Here is an 18,299-nt window from a genome sequence, read left to right as displayed (position 1 = left end):
TGAAGTGGTACCTCATTGTGGTTTTGATTTGCATTCCCCAATAACTAATGATTTAGAACAAGTTTTCATGTGCTTATTGGCCATCTGTCTATCTTCTTTGGGAAAATGTCCATTCAAGCCCATTTTAAAATTGGGTTGTCTTTTGATTGTTGAGTTGTAAGAGTTTTTTTTAATATACTCTGGATATGAATTCTTTATCAGAGGTATGATTTGCAAGTAATTTCTCCCATTCTGTGGGTTATTTTTTCACTTTCTTGATAGTGTCTTTCAAAATGCAAAAGTTTTAAATTTTGATAAATTCAATATGTCTATTTTTTCTTCTGTTGCTGATGCCTTTGGTGTCAAATCTAATAATACCTTGTCAAACCCAAGGTCATAAAGATTTACCCCTATATTTCCTTCTAAGAGTTTTATAAGTTTTTGCTCTTACATTTAGGTCTTTGATCCACTTCAAGTTAATTTTTGTGTATGGTATGAAGTAAGGGTCCAACTTCATTGTTTTGCATGCGGATATCCAGTTGTCCAAGCATCAGTTGTTGAAAAGACTATTCTTTTCCTATTGAATGATCTTGGCACCTTCACTGAAAATCAGTTGAACATGACACATAGGTTTATTTCTGGACTCTCAACTCTATTCCATTGTTCTATATGTCTCTCCTTAAGTCAATACCACACTGTCTTTGTTACCATTGCTTTGTAGTAAATTTTGAAATTGGGAAGTGTGACTACTCTACTTTGTTCTTCTTCTTCCATGGTTGTTTTGGCTATTTATGGTTCCTTGAAAATCCATATGAGTTTTAGAATCAGCTTGTCAATTTCTACAAAGTCAGCTGAGATTCTGACAAGAATTGCATTCCATCCATAGATGAATTTAGGGTGTAAGATGGTAATAATCTTAATAATATTAAGTCCTCTGATTCATAAACATGGAATTTTTTCCAATTAAGTATCTAGATCTTCTTTAATTTCTTTCAATAATGTTTTGTAGTTTTTAGAGCATAAGTTTTATACTTCTTTTGTAAAATTTATTCCTCAGTATTTTATTCTTTTTAATACTATTATAAATTGAATTCTTTCCCCAATTTCATTTTCATATTGTTCAATGCAAATGTATAAAAGTACAACTGATATTTGCATATTAATTTTGTATCCTGTAACTTTACTGAATTCATTTATTAATTTCAATTAATAAAAGTATTTTATTGGATTCCTTAGAATTTTTTACATACAAGAGATAGTTTTACTTCTTCCTTCCCAAATTAAATGCCTTTTCTTTTTCTTACCTACTTGCCCTGGCTGGAACCTCCAATACAATGTTGAATAGAAGTAGCAAGAATAGAGACATCTTTGTGTTGTTCCTGATTTTAGGAAGAAAAGCATCCAGTCTTTCGCCATTAAGTATGTTAAGTGTAGGTTTTTTTATGGATGCCCTTTTTTTTTTGTGTGGTACGCGGGCTTCTCACTGCTGTGGCCTCTCCCGTTGCGGAGCACAGGCTCCGGATGCGCAGGCTCAGCGGCCATGGCGCACGGACCCAGCCGCTCCGCGGCATGTGGGATCTTCCCAAACCGGGGCACGAACCCGTGTCCCCTGCATCGGCAGGCGGACTCTCAACCACTGCGCCACCAGGGAAGCCCTATGGATGCCCTTTTTCAGCTTGAGGAAGTTCCCTTCTATTCCGAGTGTGTTGAGTGTTTTTCTCATGAAACAATGTTGGATTTTTTTCAAATGCTTTTTCTGCATCTATTGAGATAATCACATGACCTTTGTTTTTTATTCTATCGATATCACATATTACATTAATTGATTTTCAGATGTTAAACCAACCCTGCATTCTTGAAACAAATCCTACTTGATCATGATGTATAAGTCATTTTGTATGTTAAGTATAGTATATTGTGGAGAATTTTTGCATCCATATTAATGAGACATTAATCTGTAGTTTTCTTGTGATGAGTTTGTCTAGTTTTGGTATCAGGGTATTAGTGTTCTCATAGAATGAGTTGGGAAGTATTCCCTCCTTATATTAGTCTGCCTGGCTGCCATAACAGAATACCACATACTAGGTAGCTTTAACAACAGAATTTATTTTCTCACAATTCTAGAGGCTAAAAGTCGGAGATCAAGGTGTCATCAGGGTTAGTTTCTGGTGATACTTCTCTTCCTGGCTAGTGGACAGCCACTTTCTGTGTCTTCACGTTGCCTCATCTCTGTGCATGTGTGTGAAGAGGGAGAGAGCTCTCTCATGTCTCTTCCTCTTCTTGTCAGTACTTTCTTTTTAACCAGTCCTATCAGGTTGAGGTCTTACCCTTAAGACCTTACTTAACCTCTATTTCCTCCTTATGGACCCTCTCTCCAAATATAGTTGCAATGGGGGCTAGGGCTTCAACATATGAACATTTGAAGGGGACACAGTTCAGTCCATAGCACTCTTTTTTTACTTTTTGGAAGAATTTGTGAAGAATTTGTTTTAATTTTTCTTTAAATACTTGTTAGAATTCACCTATGAAGCCATCCGAGCCTGGAATTTCTTTGTTTTTTGATGACTAATTTAATCTCTTTAATTGTTATAGGTCTATTTAGATTGTCTATTTCTTTTTGTCAGTTTTGGTAGTTTGACCATTTCTTCTAAGTTACCTAATTGTCATAGAATTGTTTGTAATATTTGTAATATTTCTTAATAATCCATTTTATTTCTGTGAGATTGGTGATAATGTCATCTCTTTCATTTCTGATTCTAGCAATTTGAGTCTTCTCTCTTTTTTTCTCAGCCAATCTAGCTAAAAGTTCGCCAATTTTGTCGATCTTTTCAAAGAGCCAGTTTTTGGTTTCTTTGATTTTCTCTATTTTACTATTCTCTATTTAATTAATTTTCACTCTAATCTTTATTATTTTCTTCCTTCTGCTTGCTTTAAGTTTAGTTTGCCCTTTTCCCCCCAGTATCTTAATGAGGAAGATTAGGTTATTAATTTGAGAATGTTCTTCTTTTTTTGTTGTTTTTTCACGGTACGCAGGCCTCTCACTGTTGTGGTCTCTCCCGTTGCGGAGCACGGGCTCCGGACGCGCAGGCTCAGCGGCCATGGCCCAGGGGCCCAGCTGCTCTGCGGCATGTGGGATCCCCCTGGACCAGGGCACGAACCCGTGTCCCCTGCATCGGCAGGCGGACTCTCAACCACTGCGCCACCAGGGAAGCCCGAGAATGTTCTTCTTTTTAAATATAAGTATTTACAGTTACAAATTTTCTCTAGGCACTGCTTTAGCTGCATTCCATATGCAATGGTTTTTATTTCCAGGCAAGCTCCATATGCATCCCCATCTGTGAGAAGACCTGCTAGTTCCCGTAATAAAATCAATTCTTAATCTTTCAATACCTATGTTGTGCAAGGAATCCATACATGAAGAAGACATCTGGATCTTGTGGCCCAAATGTGTTTACTCATTGCCAACATTGGAGGATCCCTTGGTTTTTGTTATTCTAATGCCTTTGGGGAATGTCTATATCTGTTTTGATCATGTGTAGTATATAGATGATTGTTGATGGGGCCAGACAGATATGATCTTGTCTGGGGTGGGAGGGACTGAAGAAAAGGAATTACTAGAATATTTTTCTTCCTCTTTCTATCCCTATAATTCCTCTGGACTTTGTTCTTCAAAACAAAACAAAGTAAAACACCCCACACCATTTGGCCACAGGTATAGCTTGCAGAGTTCAACAGGCTGCAAGAATGAGCTTTAAAAGTGTAGAAAGGCCTGATCTACTTGGGTGGGGGAGCTGATGATGAGGTTGGTAGAGTCTCCAGGTCCTCTCCTCCCCCTGCACTTTAGATTGGTTCTTTCTCTCTCATCTGCAGGGTTTGGGGAAAACCATGGGGCCATCCAGATCAGGATTTGTGTCCCTAGTTTGTTATCTTTGGTGGAAGGTTAGTGCCCTTGTGTGTACTGGAACTAAAAGTGTGGGGAGGAAGCACCATCACACCTGTGTCAGAACCCAGGCCAATCATCAAAAAATCTACAAACAATAAATGCTGGCGAGGGTGTGGAGAAAAGGGAACCCTCCTACACTGTTGGTGCGAATGTAAATTGATAGAGCCACTATGGAGAACAGTATGGAGGTTCCTTAAAAAACTAAAAATAGAACTCCCATATGACCCAGCAGTCCCACTACTGGGCATATACCCTGAGAAAACCATAATTCAAAAAGAGTCAGGTACCAAAATGTTCATTGCAGCACTATTTACAATAGCCAGGACATTGAAGCAAACTAAGTGTCCATCAACAGATGAATGGGTAAATATATATATTGGGTATATATATACATATATACAATGGAATATTACTCAGCCATAAAAAGAAATGAAATTGAGTTATTTGTAGTGAGGTGGACAGACCTAGAGTCTGTCATACAGAGTGAAGTAAGTCAGAAAGAGAAAAACAAATTCCATATGCTAACACATATATATGGAATCTAAAAAAAAAAAAGTTCTGAAGAACCTAGGGGCAGGACAGGAATAAAGACGCAGACATAGACAATGGACATGAGGACAAGGGGAGGGGGAAGGGTAAGCTGGGACAAAGTGAGAGAGTAGCATTGACATGTACACACACACCAAATGTAAAATAGATAGCTAGTGGGAAGCAGCTGCATCACACAGGGACATCAGCTCAGTGCTTTGTGACCACCTAGAGGGGTGGGATAGGGAGGGTGGGAGGGAGATGCAAGAGGGAGGGGATATGGGGATATATGTGTACATATAGCTGATTCACTTTGTTATAAAGCAGAAAGTAACACAATATTGTAAAGCAATTATACTCCAATAAAGATGTTAAAAAAAAAAGAACCCAGGCCAAAGTTGTTACTCCTAACCCTGGGACACTGTGACTCTGGCTTGATCTCTCCCAGGAATCATGGGCCAGGTGTGGGAGGCAGTGGTGATGGGCAAGAAAAGAGGGAGCAGGGAGATTCTGACAAGCTGGCGGAAACTTCTGGAGGAACAGAGCCATGGAGGGAGAAAGACCTTCGTTTGAATTTTATTTACACGTCATCAATAACCAAGATAATCACATTTTTCTCAGAGCATGGAGGGTCACATGTCCCAATCCCTACTAAAATATGCTTCGTTGGTGAGGTGTCAATCTGCTGAGAGGTGAGCTATTTGGGGTTATGCCGCGGTATCCATTCCTTCTCATCTGCCATCCCCACAGATAGTGGCACCTGTGCTGCTGGGGAAAGGTTTTCCAAGACTCAGCACCAGGTGTCTTCTTGAACTGCTCTCTGATCTCTGCTTCTCTGCCCTGCCTTCTTGCTTAGCAAAAACGGTCACCACTGAGGAGTGCCTGGTGAGCCCTGCGAGCATGAACCGCTACAGCGTGGACTCCTCCTCCGCCGCCTTTAGCCACAGGGGCTCCCTGCCCATCTCCTCTTCGTTGTACTGCAAGAGGCAGAACTCTGGAGACGGCCACCTTGGGGGAGGCTCAGCCACCACAGTCGGCGGTCCCCATACCAGCCCCATGTCCTCTGGAGGCCCCTCAGCACCTGGGCTGAGGCCCCCTGGCTCCAGCCCCAAGAGAAACGGGACCTCTCTTGAAGGAAACAGATGTGGTAATGTAATGCGTGCACTGGCTTCCCCATGACCTAACCTCCTCTGCCCTTGCCCTGGGACCACCAAATGTAGGGAGACCGGGGGACTGTGGCTGTTTGAACACAGCAACACTGGGAAATTAGAAGTTTCCACAAATCCCTTCATGGATTTTTGTTGTTCTTGAGGGCAGCTGACTTCAACCTTTGACCATAAGCAAAGAAAATAGTGTATTAGAGTAAGTTAGGCTGTAGGAATAAGTAGAATCCAAAATGTACAGTGGTTCAAGTACAATAGAAGTTTTTTATCCAGGAGTCCAAAGTGGGTGTTCCTAGTTGGTGTGTGCACCCAACTCAGGGACCCAGGATCTGTCCATTTCATGGCTCTCCTGTCCCCTATGGCCTCCATGCCCCATGCATCTAGTGGTAGAAAGGGAAGGAACAAACGAGGAAGATGAACATGTATCCCTAGAGCCTGGAAGTGATGACCGTTGCTTCTACTCACGTTTCATTGGCAAGAGCTGGCCATTTTACCACACTTCACTCTGGGGGAATCTGAGAGGTGTAGACTAGCTCTGTGCCCGGAAAAAGAAGAACCAGAAGTTGCTAAAGACTTTTCTCTTGCACAGTGGGTGACTCTTGCAGGGTACAAATACATGGGCAGACCAGAGTTAAGTAAAATTCCCACAATGCTGGTTATTTCTTTTTTGTCCCGTAAGTTTTTTTGTTTTGTTTTGGTTTTCCATTTATTTATTTATTTAGGCTGCGCCGGGTCTTAGTTGTGGCATGTGAATGAACTCTTAGTTGTGGCATGCATGTGGGATCTAGTTCCCCAACCAGGGATCGAACCCGGGCCCCCTGTGTTGGGAGCCCGGAGTCTTACCCACTGGACCACTAGGGAAGGCCCCCCACAATACTGGTTATGATGCTACTTCTGTCTCACCCATTAAAGTTAGCTTATTGGAATGCAGTGTAGGAAGGTACTGTCATTCTAGGGGTAGCTTGATGTCCATTTTGATTTATGTTATTAAATAAAATCATTTTCAGTTCAGTATTTGAGTATGAATAGGGCATAGTGGATAATCACATGGACTATGGAGCCCGATGGCCTGGGCTGGAATCCTGGATCTGCCATTTTCTGACTGTGTGACCTTTTGCAAGTCTGAACTTCTTTGTGCCTCAGTTTCCTCACCTGTGAAATTGGAATAATAATAATAGCACCTACTTCATAGGTTTGTTGGGAGGATTACATAAATTCATATGTGTATTTATTTAGTACAAGGCCTAAGAGTTAGTAAGAGCTCAATAAATATCAGCAATCACAGATCACGTGAACACACCCCTCAACAGATCACAACCCATCAACTCTACACCTGAGAACTGCTAAAGAAAGGAGGCCAGAGGCCCAGGAGTCAGGGAGTCTTCATCTTGCCCCTCTGGTGCCTCCTGCGGGCTGGCTGTCTTCTCTGGCATTTCTGTTCTGAGCCTTGGCTCGTCCACTGGTAGCCCTGACAGCCACAGTGGTGAGCTATTGCGTATGATCTCAGATCCTCCACACACTCCCCTCAAAGAGCCTCACCATCACAGGTGAGCCTCTGTGGGCCGAGGAGGGGAGGCAGTTTTGAGGGGCAAGGCACTGTTCCCTCAGCCATGGGGGCTCTTGCCAAACGTGGATGGCCCTGCTCCCCAACATTGTCACGCAGGGCCGTCGGCCAGGCAGGTTTGAGTGGGCAGAGCCCATTTTCCAAAGGGGAGAGACGTTGTTGCATCTGATTTCTAAGAACAAGAGAAGGGAACAAAATCTGGCACAAACCCGCCTCATAAAGTAAATGAGGGGCAGCAGTTATCTCCTAGGTGTATCCCCAGAGTTAGTGTAATATCAGACCTATAGTAGGCGTTCAGTCAACATTCATTCTCTCTACCCCACTCCACTCCCCCCACGGAGCCCAGTGCCCTCACATTGCCCCTGCTTGTCAAAGCCCTCATCCTGCGGTCCCTTTGCCCGTCACACGTCTCCTTCTCTCAACCTCTTCTCCTCAATGCAATTCCCAGCTGCTCGAGGTGGTGATCACAGGACACCAGGCTGATTGAATGGACTCATAAACCTAAGAGTATTGCCATTCTTTAAAAAGGAGATATTCACTCTCCCATTTAAGTTGGTGAAATCTTAGACCCTATGTCTCAAGCGTAGGATTTCGAGCAGTAAGGGGAAGGCACGATTTGAATGGAGAGAACTTCTACCACTCCATCACTGAAGAGTTGTCTGCCCCACCCCAGCCCATCTGGTGGCCCAGATGAGGGGAATCCAGGACCCTTCAAAGGGGTCTCAGGTATTTAGCTCCCTCCCCCTTTCTCTTTCTGCCTCCTCCCAACAGAGTCCTGGGACGAACTCCCATCCCAACTCCAACAGCCCCCCGTCCTTCCTTTTCATCTCTGCTTCAGCCCTTTGTTCTCCTGGAATTAGGTCCTCATCTACTGTCTGAGTAATCTAGCCAAAGGGAAGCCCAGACCCTTGCTCAGAACAAGCTCTGAGAGAGCCCTCTCTGTCAGAGCCCTAGATGCACCCCAGGAGAGCCCCACTAGCTCAGGACTTCTGCCTCTCAGGATCTTGGGTGAGACCAGAGAAATGGAACCCACCAGTGCCTGCTGCCTTCCACTCCAAGCAAGCCACTGACTGTGGCCAGGAAGATGTAAGCAGAAGTGGAAAAAAGATTGGGTCAGCAACTGGCAGTTTCATGCCCTGCTGATTAGAAATGTCCCTTCCATCCTGTTTCCTCCTGTGGCACTTTGTCTCCTCATCTCTAGTACTTCCTCTCTCTTGTCCCATAGTAGGAGCCAGACTCTCAGCTTCATGAGGTCTCTCACTCATATTTGAGTCCTCCGCAGCCCCAGGAAAGGGGCCTGTTTGAGGCATATCCTAAATAGCTATTTATTGAGCACCTACTGTGGGCCAGACACTTTCCACACAATATTTATGACTTATTATAAGTTATATCTTATAATTTATTATTATAGCAAGTATATATTATTATTGTAGGTATTATTATATTCAATTTACATATAAAGCAATTGAAGATCAAGAGAAGGTCAGTCAAGTGTTGAGTCAGGATTTGACTTCAACTGACTCCAAAGGTGGCTTTCAAGATTATCCCAGGGATTTTCAAACCATGCAAAATGGGCTTCAAGGGGTCCCTCAGAGGTTCTAGGGCATAGGAGAGAGGGGATGGGAGCAGATAGTACCTCAACACTGCCCTCTTTAACCAGGGCCTCTTCACATTTGAAGAGTGGGGTTCTACATTTGTGTAGTTTGAACAAAGTTTGCACAGCTAAATGCATTTGGAAACCATGGAGATAAACCATGCTGAACTGAGTGGCAGTATATTAAAGTAGGAGAGAAAACCCCTGGCTTCCTTACCCATTTGTCACCTAGCTGCCAGTCCAGGTGCCAGCTGCAGGCCCTCTGGAGGGCTGTTAAGTTTTCCCTCCACCCAAAGAAGTGCTCAGTATTGCTCTGAAATTGCATCCCAAGTGAAAGCAGTTGGTATTAAGAAACCATATCTCTTTAAGGGGGTTCGACCTAAGTCATAAACCTGGAAGGGACCTAGAAATGGATTCTCCCCCATGGTGCTAATCAAAATGGTTTAAAACCGCAGAAGCCAGAAAATGGCATGAGGTTGCACAGGACAGTAGGTATCGACGACATGACAAACTTCTTAGTCCTCTCTCATGTGAATACCTACCCTGGCCTCCTGTTGTCTTTTTTTTTTTTTTTTTTTTTTTGGAAATGTGCAACTCTTTTATTTAAAAAATTATAAAATATTATTAAAGGACATAAAAATGAATAAATCAATAGTTAAATTATACCCATCAATTGACCCAGTATCATGATGGTGCTAATGCTCCCCAAATTATTGTATATATTCCATTAAATATGTTCATGTCCTATGACCCAATAATACTTCTAGGAACATAACCTATAGAAACTTCCTCAGAGACATGTGCAAGGAAATTTTTTGCAGCACTGTTTGTAATTCCTCCTGCTGTCTTGATATATCATGCCCATCGCCTCTGTCAGTGGACTCTGAAGGGATGTATTCAAAGGACACGTTTCCCTGTTTTTCGCTGATACTCAGGTGAAAATCTGAGAGCTCTCCTCTGTCTCTCATCCAAGATATAATCACTGAGAACTATAAAGAGGTTTTAGATAACAAAAGCTTCCTGATATTTACATTAACAGGAGATGCTATAGAATTCCCAACCACAAGTATGTCCAAGCTTCAGAATTGAAGTGACTCTGACATTGTTATTAGCACTCATATGCTTTCCATGGGTTGGAGTTTGATTCCATAGGGTATGGTCTTGGGTGACGGATAGAGAACAATTCAGCAAGAGAAAGAAGAATGGGGACAGTGCTCGATGTGGGGGGCGGGGAATGAGTGAAGGTGCGGCACGGCTTATTCATTCCAAGGAAAGAGAAGAGTTTGTGCAGGGACGCCAAGGGAAATCATGTGGGAAATTTGGGGTTCAAGTCAAGCAGACTGGGCTTTCTTTACTCTGTGGACACCAGACATGGCTGAACAGGGAAGTGAGCTGACAACCACAGAACTTAGGAAGACAAATCTATTGGCCATTATGGAATGATACATAATAAGAAGAATAGCAACTAGCTTTTGATTAATTCTTACTGTTTAATGCTTCACATTATCCTATTTAATCCTCACAACATGGTAGGCGTTTGACAGGTGAGGCAACTAAGACTCAAAGAGATGCTGGTCAGTCCTGGCCAGCAGATACTTATGGAGCACAGTGTGCCAGGGCCTCTTCTGAGGTCCAAGGATGGAGCTGTGAGCAAGACAGACGTGGGCCCTGCTCACTGACAGCGTCCAATTCCAGAGAGAAAAAAGTTAACAGATGATTCTGAGGGGCCCCTTTTGGAGACTGATGGGCTTCCTTCCAAGATGCTTCTTGTCAGGCTCCAGCCCAAAGCCATATAGTCACTTGACTCCTACAATACTTTTGAGAAACAAGATGAAGAAACGGAGGCTCATAGAGAATAGAATGATCAGGTCCAGGAAGGGGCTCAAAACCTGGCCATTGGCTCTGCATTCACTGTGCTTTGCACACAGACACACTGATGAGGCTTCAGATGTGTGAGAAAGTAGCTCCCTCGTGTTGCCCGGGACAGCCTGTGGTGTGAAGGGACCTTGGAGATCCTTCCCAACTCCTTATTTCACACCAAAGAAGCACAGAGACGCTTGCACAGAGGGCGGGTGGTAGGGGCTTCTGACTCCCAGCTCACTGTTCCTTTCATTCTTCCACATGACTCTATTGTTAGCTAAAAAGTTTCCTCTGAATTATGAATGAACAAAAGGAAATTATGCATGTGCTTGTGGGTCTGTGTGAGACAGAGAGCGACTCACAGGCAGCAGCACGAGTACCGGGGCTGTGAAGATATCCAGGGTTGCTTTAGGCAGATTCACAGTCAGTCTGTTCCTGGTGGATGTGAGTTCAGCGCTAGAAACAGCCACCACCATCCTTCATTCTACATCCATTCACAGCTGGGTTTTACTATACACACGTCTCCCGCATTGCCCAGGGAACAGACCTGGCCACGTATGAAGTTCTCGGCGCTGGAGAATGCCACCTCCCGTAAGGGCGGTTGGCAAGTGCTTTGCGTGCTCTGTTCCTTTAGGAGCAAAAGAGATTTTCACCAAGTCTCACTGCTGTCCAGTCACATCTGCCTGGCCTGGACCCATCTGTCTTCCTGAGATCTCCGCAGCAGCTGGAGGGGCTAGTGTGCTTATTATCTTTGTGTGAGCACAGGCCATTGCAAAGCCTCTTCAGACCTGCTAGAAAGTTCCCTCTCTTCCTCCTAGAGCTAGTTCAGGTGCTTTGGATCCTGAGCAGGTCCCGAGGTGTGCCAGCTTCCCGCTGCTGTCTTGTATGACTGTGAGGCACCTCAGAGAGCCAAATGAAAATACCCACAGCTAGTACCAGGTGCCAGGAGCGAAGCCACTTCCCCTCCACATTCATCACCTGGAGAGCCTCCCCATAAAGACAAGCCAGACCACCTTGCTCAACTCCATGGCTGTGGCTCATGGGGAAAGTATTTCCCTGGCCTTGCTCAAAGGACCTTAGGCTCCCATGGATGATGCTGTGAGTCGGTCTGGTGGTTTTCCTTCCTGTCAGACACAGGAAATTAGATTTGACCTCCGCTCTGATCACTCTAAAATCATTCTTGGCACTGAAGACTTCCCGCCTTTGTAATCAGAGCATCTATTATCACCCTGATTGTCGCTGACGCTCCGATGGGGCAGGCTCCAAAGGCAAATGCGATTTCCGTGGTTCCTCTTCCCCATGTTGAGTGCAGATGTCTTTAAATGCAGTGAAATCATCTCTAATAAGCATGCGTTGGCATTCAGATGGCCCTAGGGTGTATTAACAGTTTCCCGCCAAAATGCACCGCCCCAGCCCGTGCCAAATCACCTTAGGGGACCCTTCCAGGTCCAACAAGGAAAAGGCAGGGAAAATCTCAGAGTAAATCCAATTCTCAACCAAACTAATATGTATTTAGGACAGACTTCAAATGTGATGCTGTACTTTTCTCAGCACTACTGGAGAACTGTGCACTTCTCAAGTACATTGAAAAGAGGAGGAAAAAAGGGGACAGCAGAAAACCACTGCACCCTGAGATTAAAGAAGGGAAAGGAAGTGAAGGCTTCTCAACGTCTAATTCAGGAGTATTCTGTAGGGAAGCTGCTTCATTGTTCAGGCCTGAAAATAGGATTAAGGATTACTCGCACAAAGCTTTTGTGTAAGTTACTTATACTGTTTCTGCGAAGTGTATTGATTCATTTTACATTCATTGAACCCATATTACAAATATATTTGCATGGAGCTGTGGAGAGTCAATGATTATAAACTCTGTAACGAGAGGATCCCATTTTTCACCAAACACTTTGCCCAGGACCTGGTACACAAGAGACACTCAGTAGATGTCCGTGGATGAACAGGGGGAAGATGAAAAAGATCATCCTCAAGAAATTAAAACTAACTGGAGGTTACAGTCAAGCACAGGCATAATGGTAATACAAGGCAGATGTGGAAAGCATCTTTAAGAAAAGAACAAACAAAGATTTGGGAGTTACAGGTAGAGGAAGATGACATCCAGATGGCAGGACATGGAAATGCTGTCTGTGAAGGGGTCTACCTGGGCTTTGACGGCTGGTAGAGCTTCTTTGGAAAGGAGGGCAGGTAAACACCTTCTAGAGAGAAGCAAAAGCACTAGCTAAGGTGGAGACTGGAAGCTGGAGGAACATTCGGTCAGAACCAGTATGCCCAGATGGGGGTGCGCAGAAGGGCAGGGAGGCGGGCAGGGAGGCAGGCAGGGTGCCTCCTTCCCTCTGTGGACCACCTGATGCAGGTCAGCCATAAGGCCAGCCCCAATCCCATTTCCATCCTCACACCTGCCCTTCCAGGTGGAGAGCATTGCCATTTTACAGCTAGCGACGGGCAGCTCCAGGATTTGTCCCTAGGTTTCTCTGGCACCAAAGCTCTTCCTCTCTATCCAGGCAGGAAGGATGTTATTGAGACCAAAGAGAGCCCTTGATCTTGTGGTAGAGTACGGACTTGGTGCACGGCGAGGGCCATCCACAAGGGGGCACTAGGGAGAGTGTGAAGCCGGGACAGTTTTTGCTCTAGGAATAAAGCGTGAGGTGAGGACATCTGCTAGAAAACCTTTGTAGAGGGTCAGGTAAGAAGTTCCCGGATTGGGGTAGCAGGGATGGAAGAGAGGAGACCAGTGTGAGAGGCATCCTTCTGATAGCTTCAGAATAATTAAATGCGGGGAGCAAATAAGGGACAGGAGGTAGAGATATCACTGAGGTTTCAGAAACATGAGAGATAGGAGGGGATGCTGGTTCTAGGGAAGGAGGATGAATTCCTTTGGGACATACAAAACAAGTCACCCCCTAAATATTGCTTAAATATTAATTCACTACTCTCTCCTCCTTCATATGTCCTGCACCTTTTAATCTGCCATGTGGGAAAAGCATTTATGCAGCAACGCAACTCATGCCACAATCACTGACCAGGGGCCAGCTGTGGACCGGGCACAGGATTAGGTTCCTGTTGTCGAGGGATCCCTCGTCTAGTGGGAGGTTGGAGCGCGTGCTCTGACAGACCCGAGGGCTGGCGAGGTGCTCGGTGTAGGCGGTGAGTCTCCTTTCTGGACGTGCGGAGCAGGGCACGGACCTCTCACAGACAGGGCTTCTGAGATTGTGGCACCAGAGACCCAGGACAAGCACCAAATGCCCCTCCATTCTGCCACGTCCTTCTTGTCTCAGGGTGACACCAGTGGAGGCAGAGAGGACCTGAAGTCGTTTTGGCATCACAGCACTACAGAGGTCTATTTGGAGCTTCATGGAACCTGGTTACAGCAGGCCCGGGGCCCACTGAGACCGGCCTGATCAGGGGGGGTCTTTAAAACTCTAACATGGGTCAGCATTTCAACCTGCTGGAGGAGATCCGTTTTCCAATGCTCTATTCCCTGGGAGAGCAGAGAACCTCTGTATTGAGGGGGGAGGCTGCTGCCCTTAGGATTGGCCTCCGGTGCTCCAGGGTCCTGCCAAGAGTAGGCACTCCTGGCCTTTCTCTGTCGCAGGAGGTCACTCAGGCCGCTGCCTTGGACTCGAGGGCCAGGTGGGGACAGGAGGCACCAGGTAGGTGCCAAGGCCCGAGGCCCGCTGTCTCATGGCCTCCCTTTCTGTGCTCTACCTTCCAGCCTCAAGCCCTTCTCCGGACAGGCAGGACACCCGGCGGCCAAGGAGCAGGAACCCCTCTACCTGGTCCGTGGAGGATGTGGTCTGGTTCGTGAAAGACGCAGACCCGCAGGCTCTGGGGCCCCACGTGGAGCTCTTCCGGAAGCATGTACGCGCAGTGGTGGGCCTGGGGGCGGTCAGGGGGCTGCGGGGGGCCTCTGCACTATGCCCGGGGGCACCACTCAAGGGAGGCCGGATGGAACCACAGGGTTCTCAGAGCGGAACAACCACCTAGTTTTGTTTGTCCCATCGGTTCCCTCACTTTGGCCTTTATCAGGAGTGCCTGTTTTCCTGCCCATCCATCCGTCTGTCTGTGCATAAACAAACATTTATAGCACACCTACAATATGCCAACAGACAGTGCCTATTCCTAAGCTGCTTTGAGGATTAAATGAGAAAATGCACATAAAGTGTTCCGCACAGCGCCTGGCTCGTAGATGGCCTTTGGTTAGCAGGCCATCTACATATTTGCATAATTAGTCAGGAGATTCTAAAGTATATAAAGATGGTAATTTTTTTTAAAAGGTAAGAATTAGTACTTTACCTGCCAAGCTTACTATGTCAGTTATCGATTGTTGCTATAACCCGTTACCACAAACGTAGTAGCTTAAAACCACACAAGTTTATTATCTTACAGTTCAGTGGGTCAGGAATCTGACAGGGGTCTCACCGGGCTAAGACCAAGGTGTCGGTGGGGCTGACGTTCTCTCTGGACGCTCTGGGGAGAATTCATTTCCTTTTGCCTTTTCAGCATTGAGATCCACCCTCATTCTTGGCTCCTGCCTCGCTATTCTCATCCTCAGAGCCAACAACATCAAGCTGAGTCCTTCCCAGGCTGCCAACTCTTTGGTTTTTTTCTTCTGATTTCTTCTTCCACTTCGAAGGGACCTGTGATTGCACTGTCTCCTCCCTCCCCAGTAATCCAGGATACGCTTCCTATTTTAAAGGCAGCTGATTAGGAGCCTTAATTCCATCTGCAGCCTTAATTCCCCTTTGCCAGGTAACCTAACATATTCACAGGTTTCAGGGATTAGGCCGTAGACATCTTGTGGGGAGGAGAGGGAGCATTCTTCTGTCTACCAGAGTTAACCATTATTTTTTTCTTCCCTGTCTTTCATTTTATTTGAACTGAAGATCATAGAAATCATACACTCAGACCTGAGGAGAATCATCATCTAATCCAACACTCATATTTTATTAGGGATATATTTGACCTCAGCTAACAGTGGGGCCTTGAGAGCAAGGACTGCAGTGGGGTTATGTTTAGACAGATCTGGGTGGGAGGACTCTGGCTTCCTTCCAGCATGACAGGAGGCAGTGGAAGTCTAGGAGGTGGGGGAAAGAGAGAACATTCAGCAATGAGGCCCCTGGGAGGGCCCACAGATGAGCTCTGAGTGACGCAGGGTAGGTGCTTCATCAGTGCTGGCTGAGTGGCTGGCTGGATAGAGGAATGAGAGGGGCTGCTATATCAGTCCTGTACTGTGCCTCTTCTCCCCACCTGAGCACCCAAAATCTCTACCCTTTGTCTCTAGTAATCTGAAAATAGCACTATAGGTGAAGGAGGAAACCCAACCTTACTAAGTTCATGAATTCAACATGCAGTCTGGAGGGTTACCATTTTCAGAGACAAATGGGAGCAATATTGGGAACTCAGAGGATTGGCATTCCCTTAGTAATTATTTGTGCTAAACTTTAGATGAAGCGGGTGCATTATTTAGTTGTATGCCACCTAGTATTATTGACGGCCAAAAAACACCTGAAATACCTTATAGAGTGTTATTAGCAATTTGGTAAGCAGCGAAAGGCAAGTGAGTGTCCCACAAAAAGAAACCAGAGATTAGGATGATGGATGGAAGTCAGGGTCTTATACCAGCACCTGGAATGGAAAGGTAACTACTAGTTTCAGGGTCTAATGGAATGATACTTTGCCTTAGTCAGTCCAGGCTGCTGTAACAAAGTACCACGGACTGGCTGGCTTATGAACAACAGCGATTTATTTCTCGGTTCTGGATGCTGGAAGTCCAAGATCAGGTTGCCATCAAGGTCTGCTTTTGGTGAGACTCTTCTTCCAGGTTTCGGACTGCCATCTTCCCATTGCATGAGGACACTAATCCCATTCACAAGGGCTGTACCCTCATTACCTAATTACTTCCCAAAGTCTCACCTCCAAATACCACCACTTGGAGGTTAGGATTTCAGCATATGAATTTGGGGAGGGGGTAGGGGTCTTGTTCTGCCTCACTAGAGGGCAGACTACTAATGTATTTTCGGTACCCTCACTTCAGCAGCCTGATATTCAATACCCAGTGGATGGATTAGGGTTTCTGTGAACAAGACCTTCTAAACAAGCACTTCTTGCTTGTTTAGCCCTAGATTGGATGAAGAGATAAACATATGTGAGATATTGGGAATATGGCTGGGATTATGTTAGATTCCTTCAATCAGGAGAGAGCAGGAATATGAAAGATCCAGTGTATCAAATGACCCCAGGGAGAATATGGGAAGAGGAGCACATAGTATTTGTAGGCTTTCGTTTATTTTCTTAAGGTCTTGCCTTGGGACTAAGAGCATATGCATCTAAGTAAGTCCATATTCCCTTACTTTATTCCCTGACCATACTCTAACTGTGGTCACTATTTGATTACTTTGACCACTTTCTGGGTTTTCTTTTTTCTGATTCTGTTCCACCAGGAGATTGATGGCAATGCCCTCCTGTTGCTGAAGAGTGACATGATCATGAAATACTTGGGCCTAAAGCTGGGACCTGCACTGAAACTCTGCTACCATATTGATAAACTGAAGCAAGCCAAGTTCTGAAGGTGTTTAAAAGATAGAAGCAAAATCCAGACAACAGATCTCCAGATCATCTTCTGCCTTACCAACATTTGCCACCATCACAAAGATTCTCTCCTGAAAAAGAACAGCCACAAAGACTTGGTCTTTTTATAAAACTCGTGCATCTTGACCTTTTAAAAAATTCAACATGGCCCTTTTGAAAGGTTCTTCTGTGTTAATGATTTGCCAAAAAAATTACGAAGAAGCCTGTTATTTTTAACATTTCTGGTAGGTTGGTTGCTCTTAGGGTGGGTACTGTTTTTATAATGAGAGTGTGGGGAACTGAATGCTATCACCCAAGGAGGACCCTGGAGACGTCCAAGGATGTGAGAAGAACCTTTGTCCCTACAGGCTCTGCGGGGACGCCCACCGCAGCACTACCTGTCTTTAGCTCTGACTTGGGGACCCTATCATTGTGAGCCTTGCTTAATTCAGCTCTGGAAGCTGTCTTCTGAGGATAAATGCCTCACCTTGCACTATCTGGAAAACTTGAATTCTTTTGCTCTCTGAAAGAGAAGGGAAAAAAAATCTTCTCTATTCCTAGTTATCTGAAGTACTGTGTTGCCCCACTAGAGGGCAGACTGCTAATGTAGTTTCCAGACCCTCACTTCAGCAGCCTGATATTCAATACCCAGTGGATGGATTAGGGTTTCTGTGAACAAGACCTAGCCTACACAGACACAAGGAATTTATTCCACAATCAGCACCACAGATTGCAACTTGGGAAGAAACCGTCTTCTAGAAGGTTCTAGTTCATATCCACTCATTACTGACTGACTGAGGTGCACCAGCACCAAAGTCAAGAATTTGGAAGCACGTTCTTCCCAGATGGGGCTTTGGAGTTCCTTCCCTTCCAGAGTCATTACTGAGGTGTCGATGTACTGGCATGCCGAAGAGCTTAGTGACATTTAGCCATGGTGCTTCTTTAAAAAAGAAGAAAGATGTCTCTACTAAGCTTTGAAATGGGAGAGTGTTGATTTCTAGTTACATCGTGGGATTATATAGTTGTGTGTGTGGCTAATTTTAATAATAATAGCATGTACACAGACATGCTATTATTGGGTTTAATTGA

General features: G+C 45.0%; 1 protein-coding gene across 1 annotated transcript in view; it reads left to right on the top strand.

The window, feature by feature from the left end:
• Positions 1-17,703, top strand: part of SCML4 (Scm polycomb group protein like 4) — a 105,366-nt gene extending 87,663 nt beyond the window's left edge. Inside the window, exons 6-8 of the mRNA XM_081251124.1 lie at positions 5,307-5,597; positions 14,356-14,501; positions 17,084-17,703. Coding sequence (XP_081107250.1) covers positions 5,307-5,597; positions 14,356-14,501; positions 17,084-17,209 — 563 coding nt within the window. The 3' untranslated portion in view covers positions 17,210-17,703. The remainder of the gene's footprint in view (positions 1-5,306; positions 5,598-14,355; positions 14,502-17,083) is intronic.
• Positions 17,704-18,299: the final 596 nt, after the last annotated feature.

The sequence above is a fragment of the Mesoplodon bidens genome (genome assembly GCF_964165515.1).
Source record: "Mesoplodon bidens genome assembly, chromosome: 12".
NCBI lineage: Eukaryota > Metazoa > Chordata > Mammalia > Artiodactyla > Ziphiidae > Mesoplodon > Mesoplodon bidens.
This window is presented reverse-complemented; position numbering and strand designations above follow the sequence as displayed.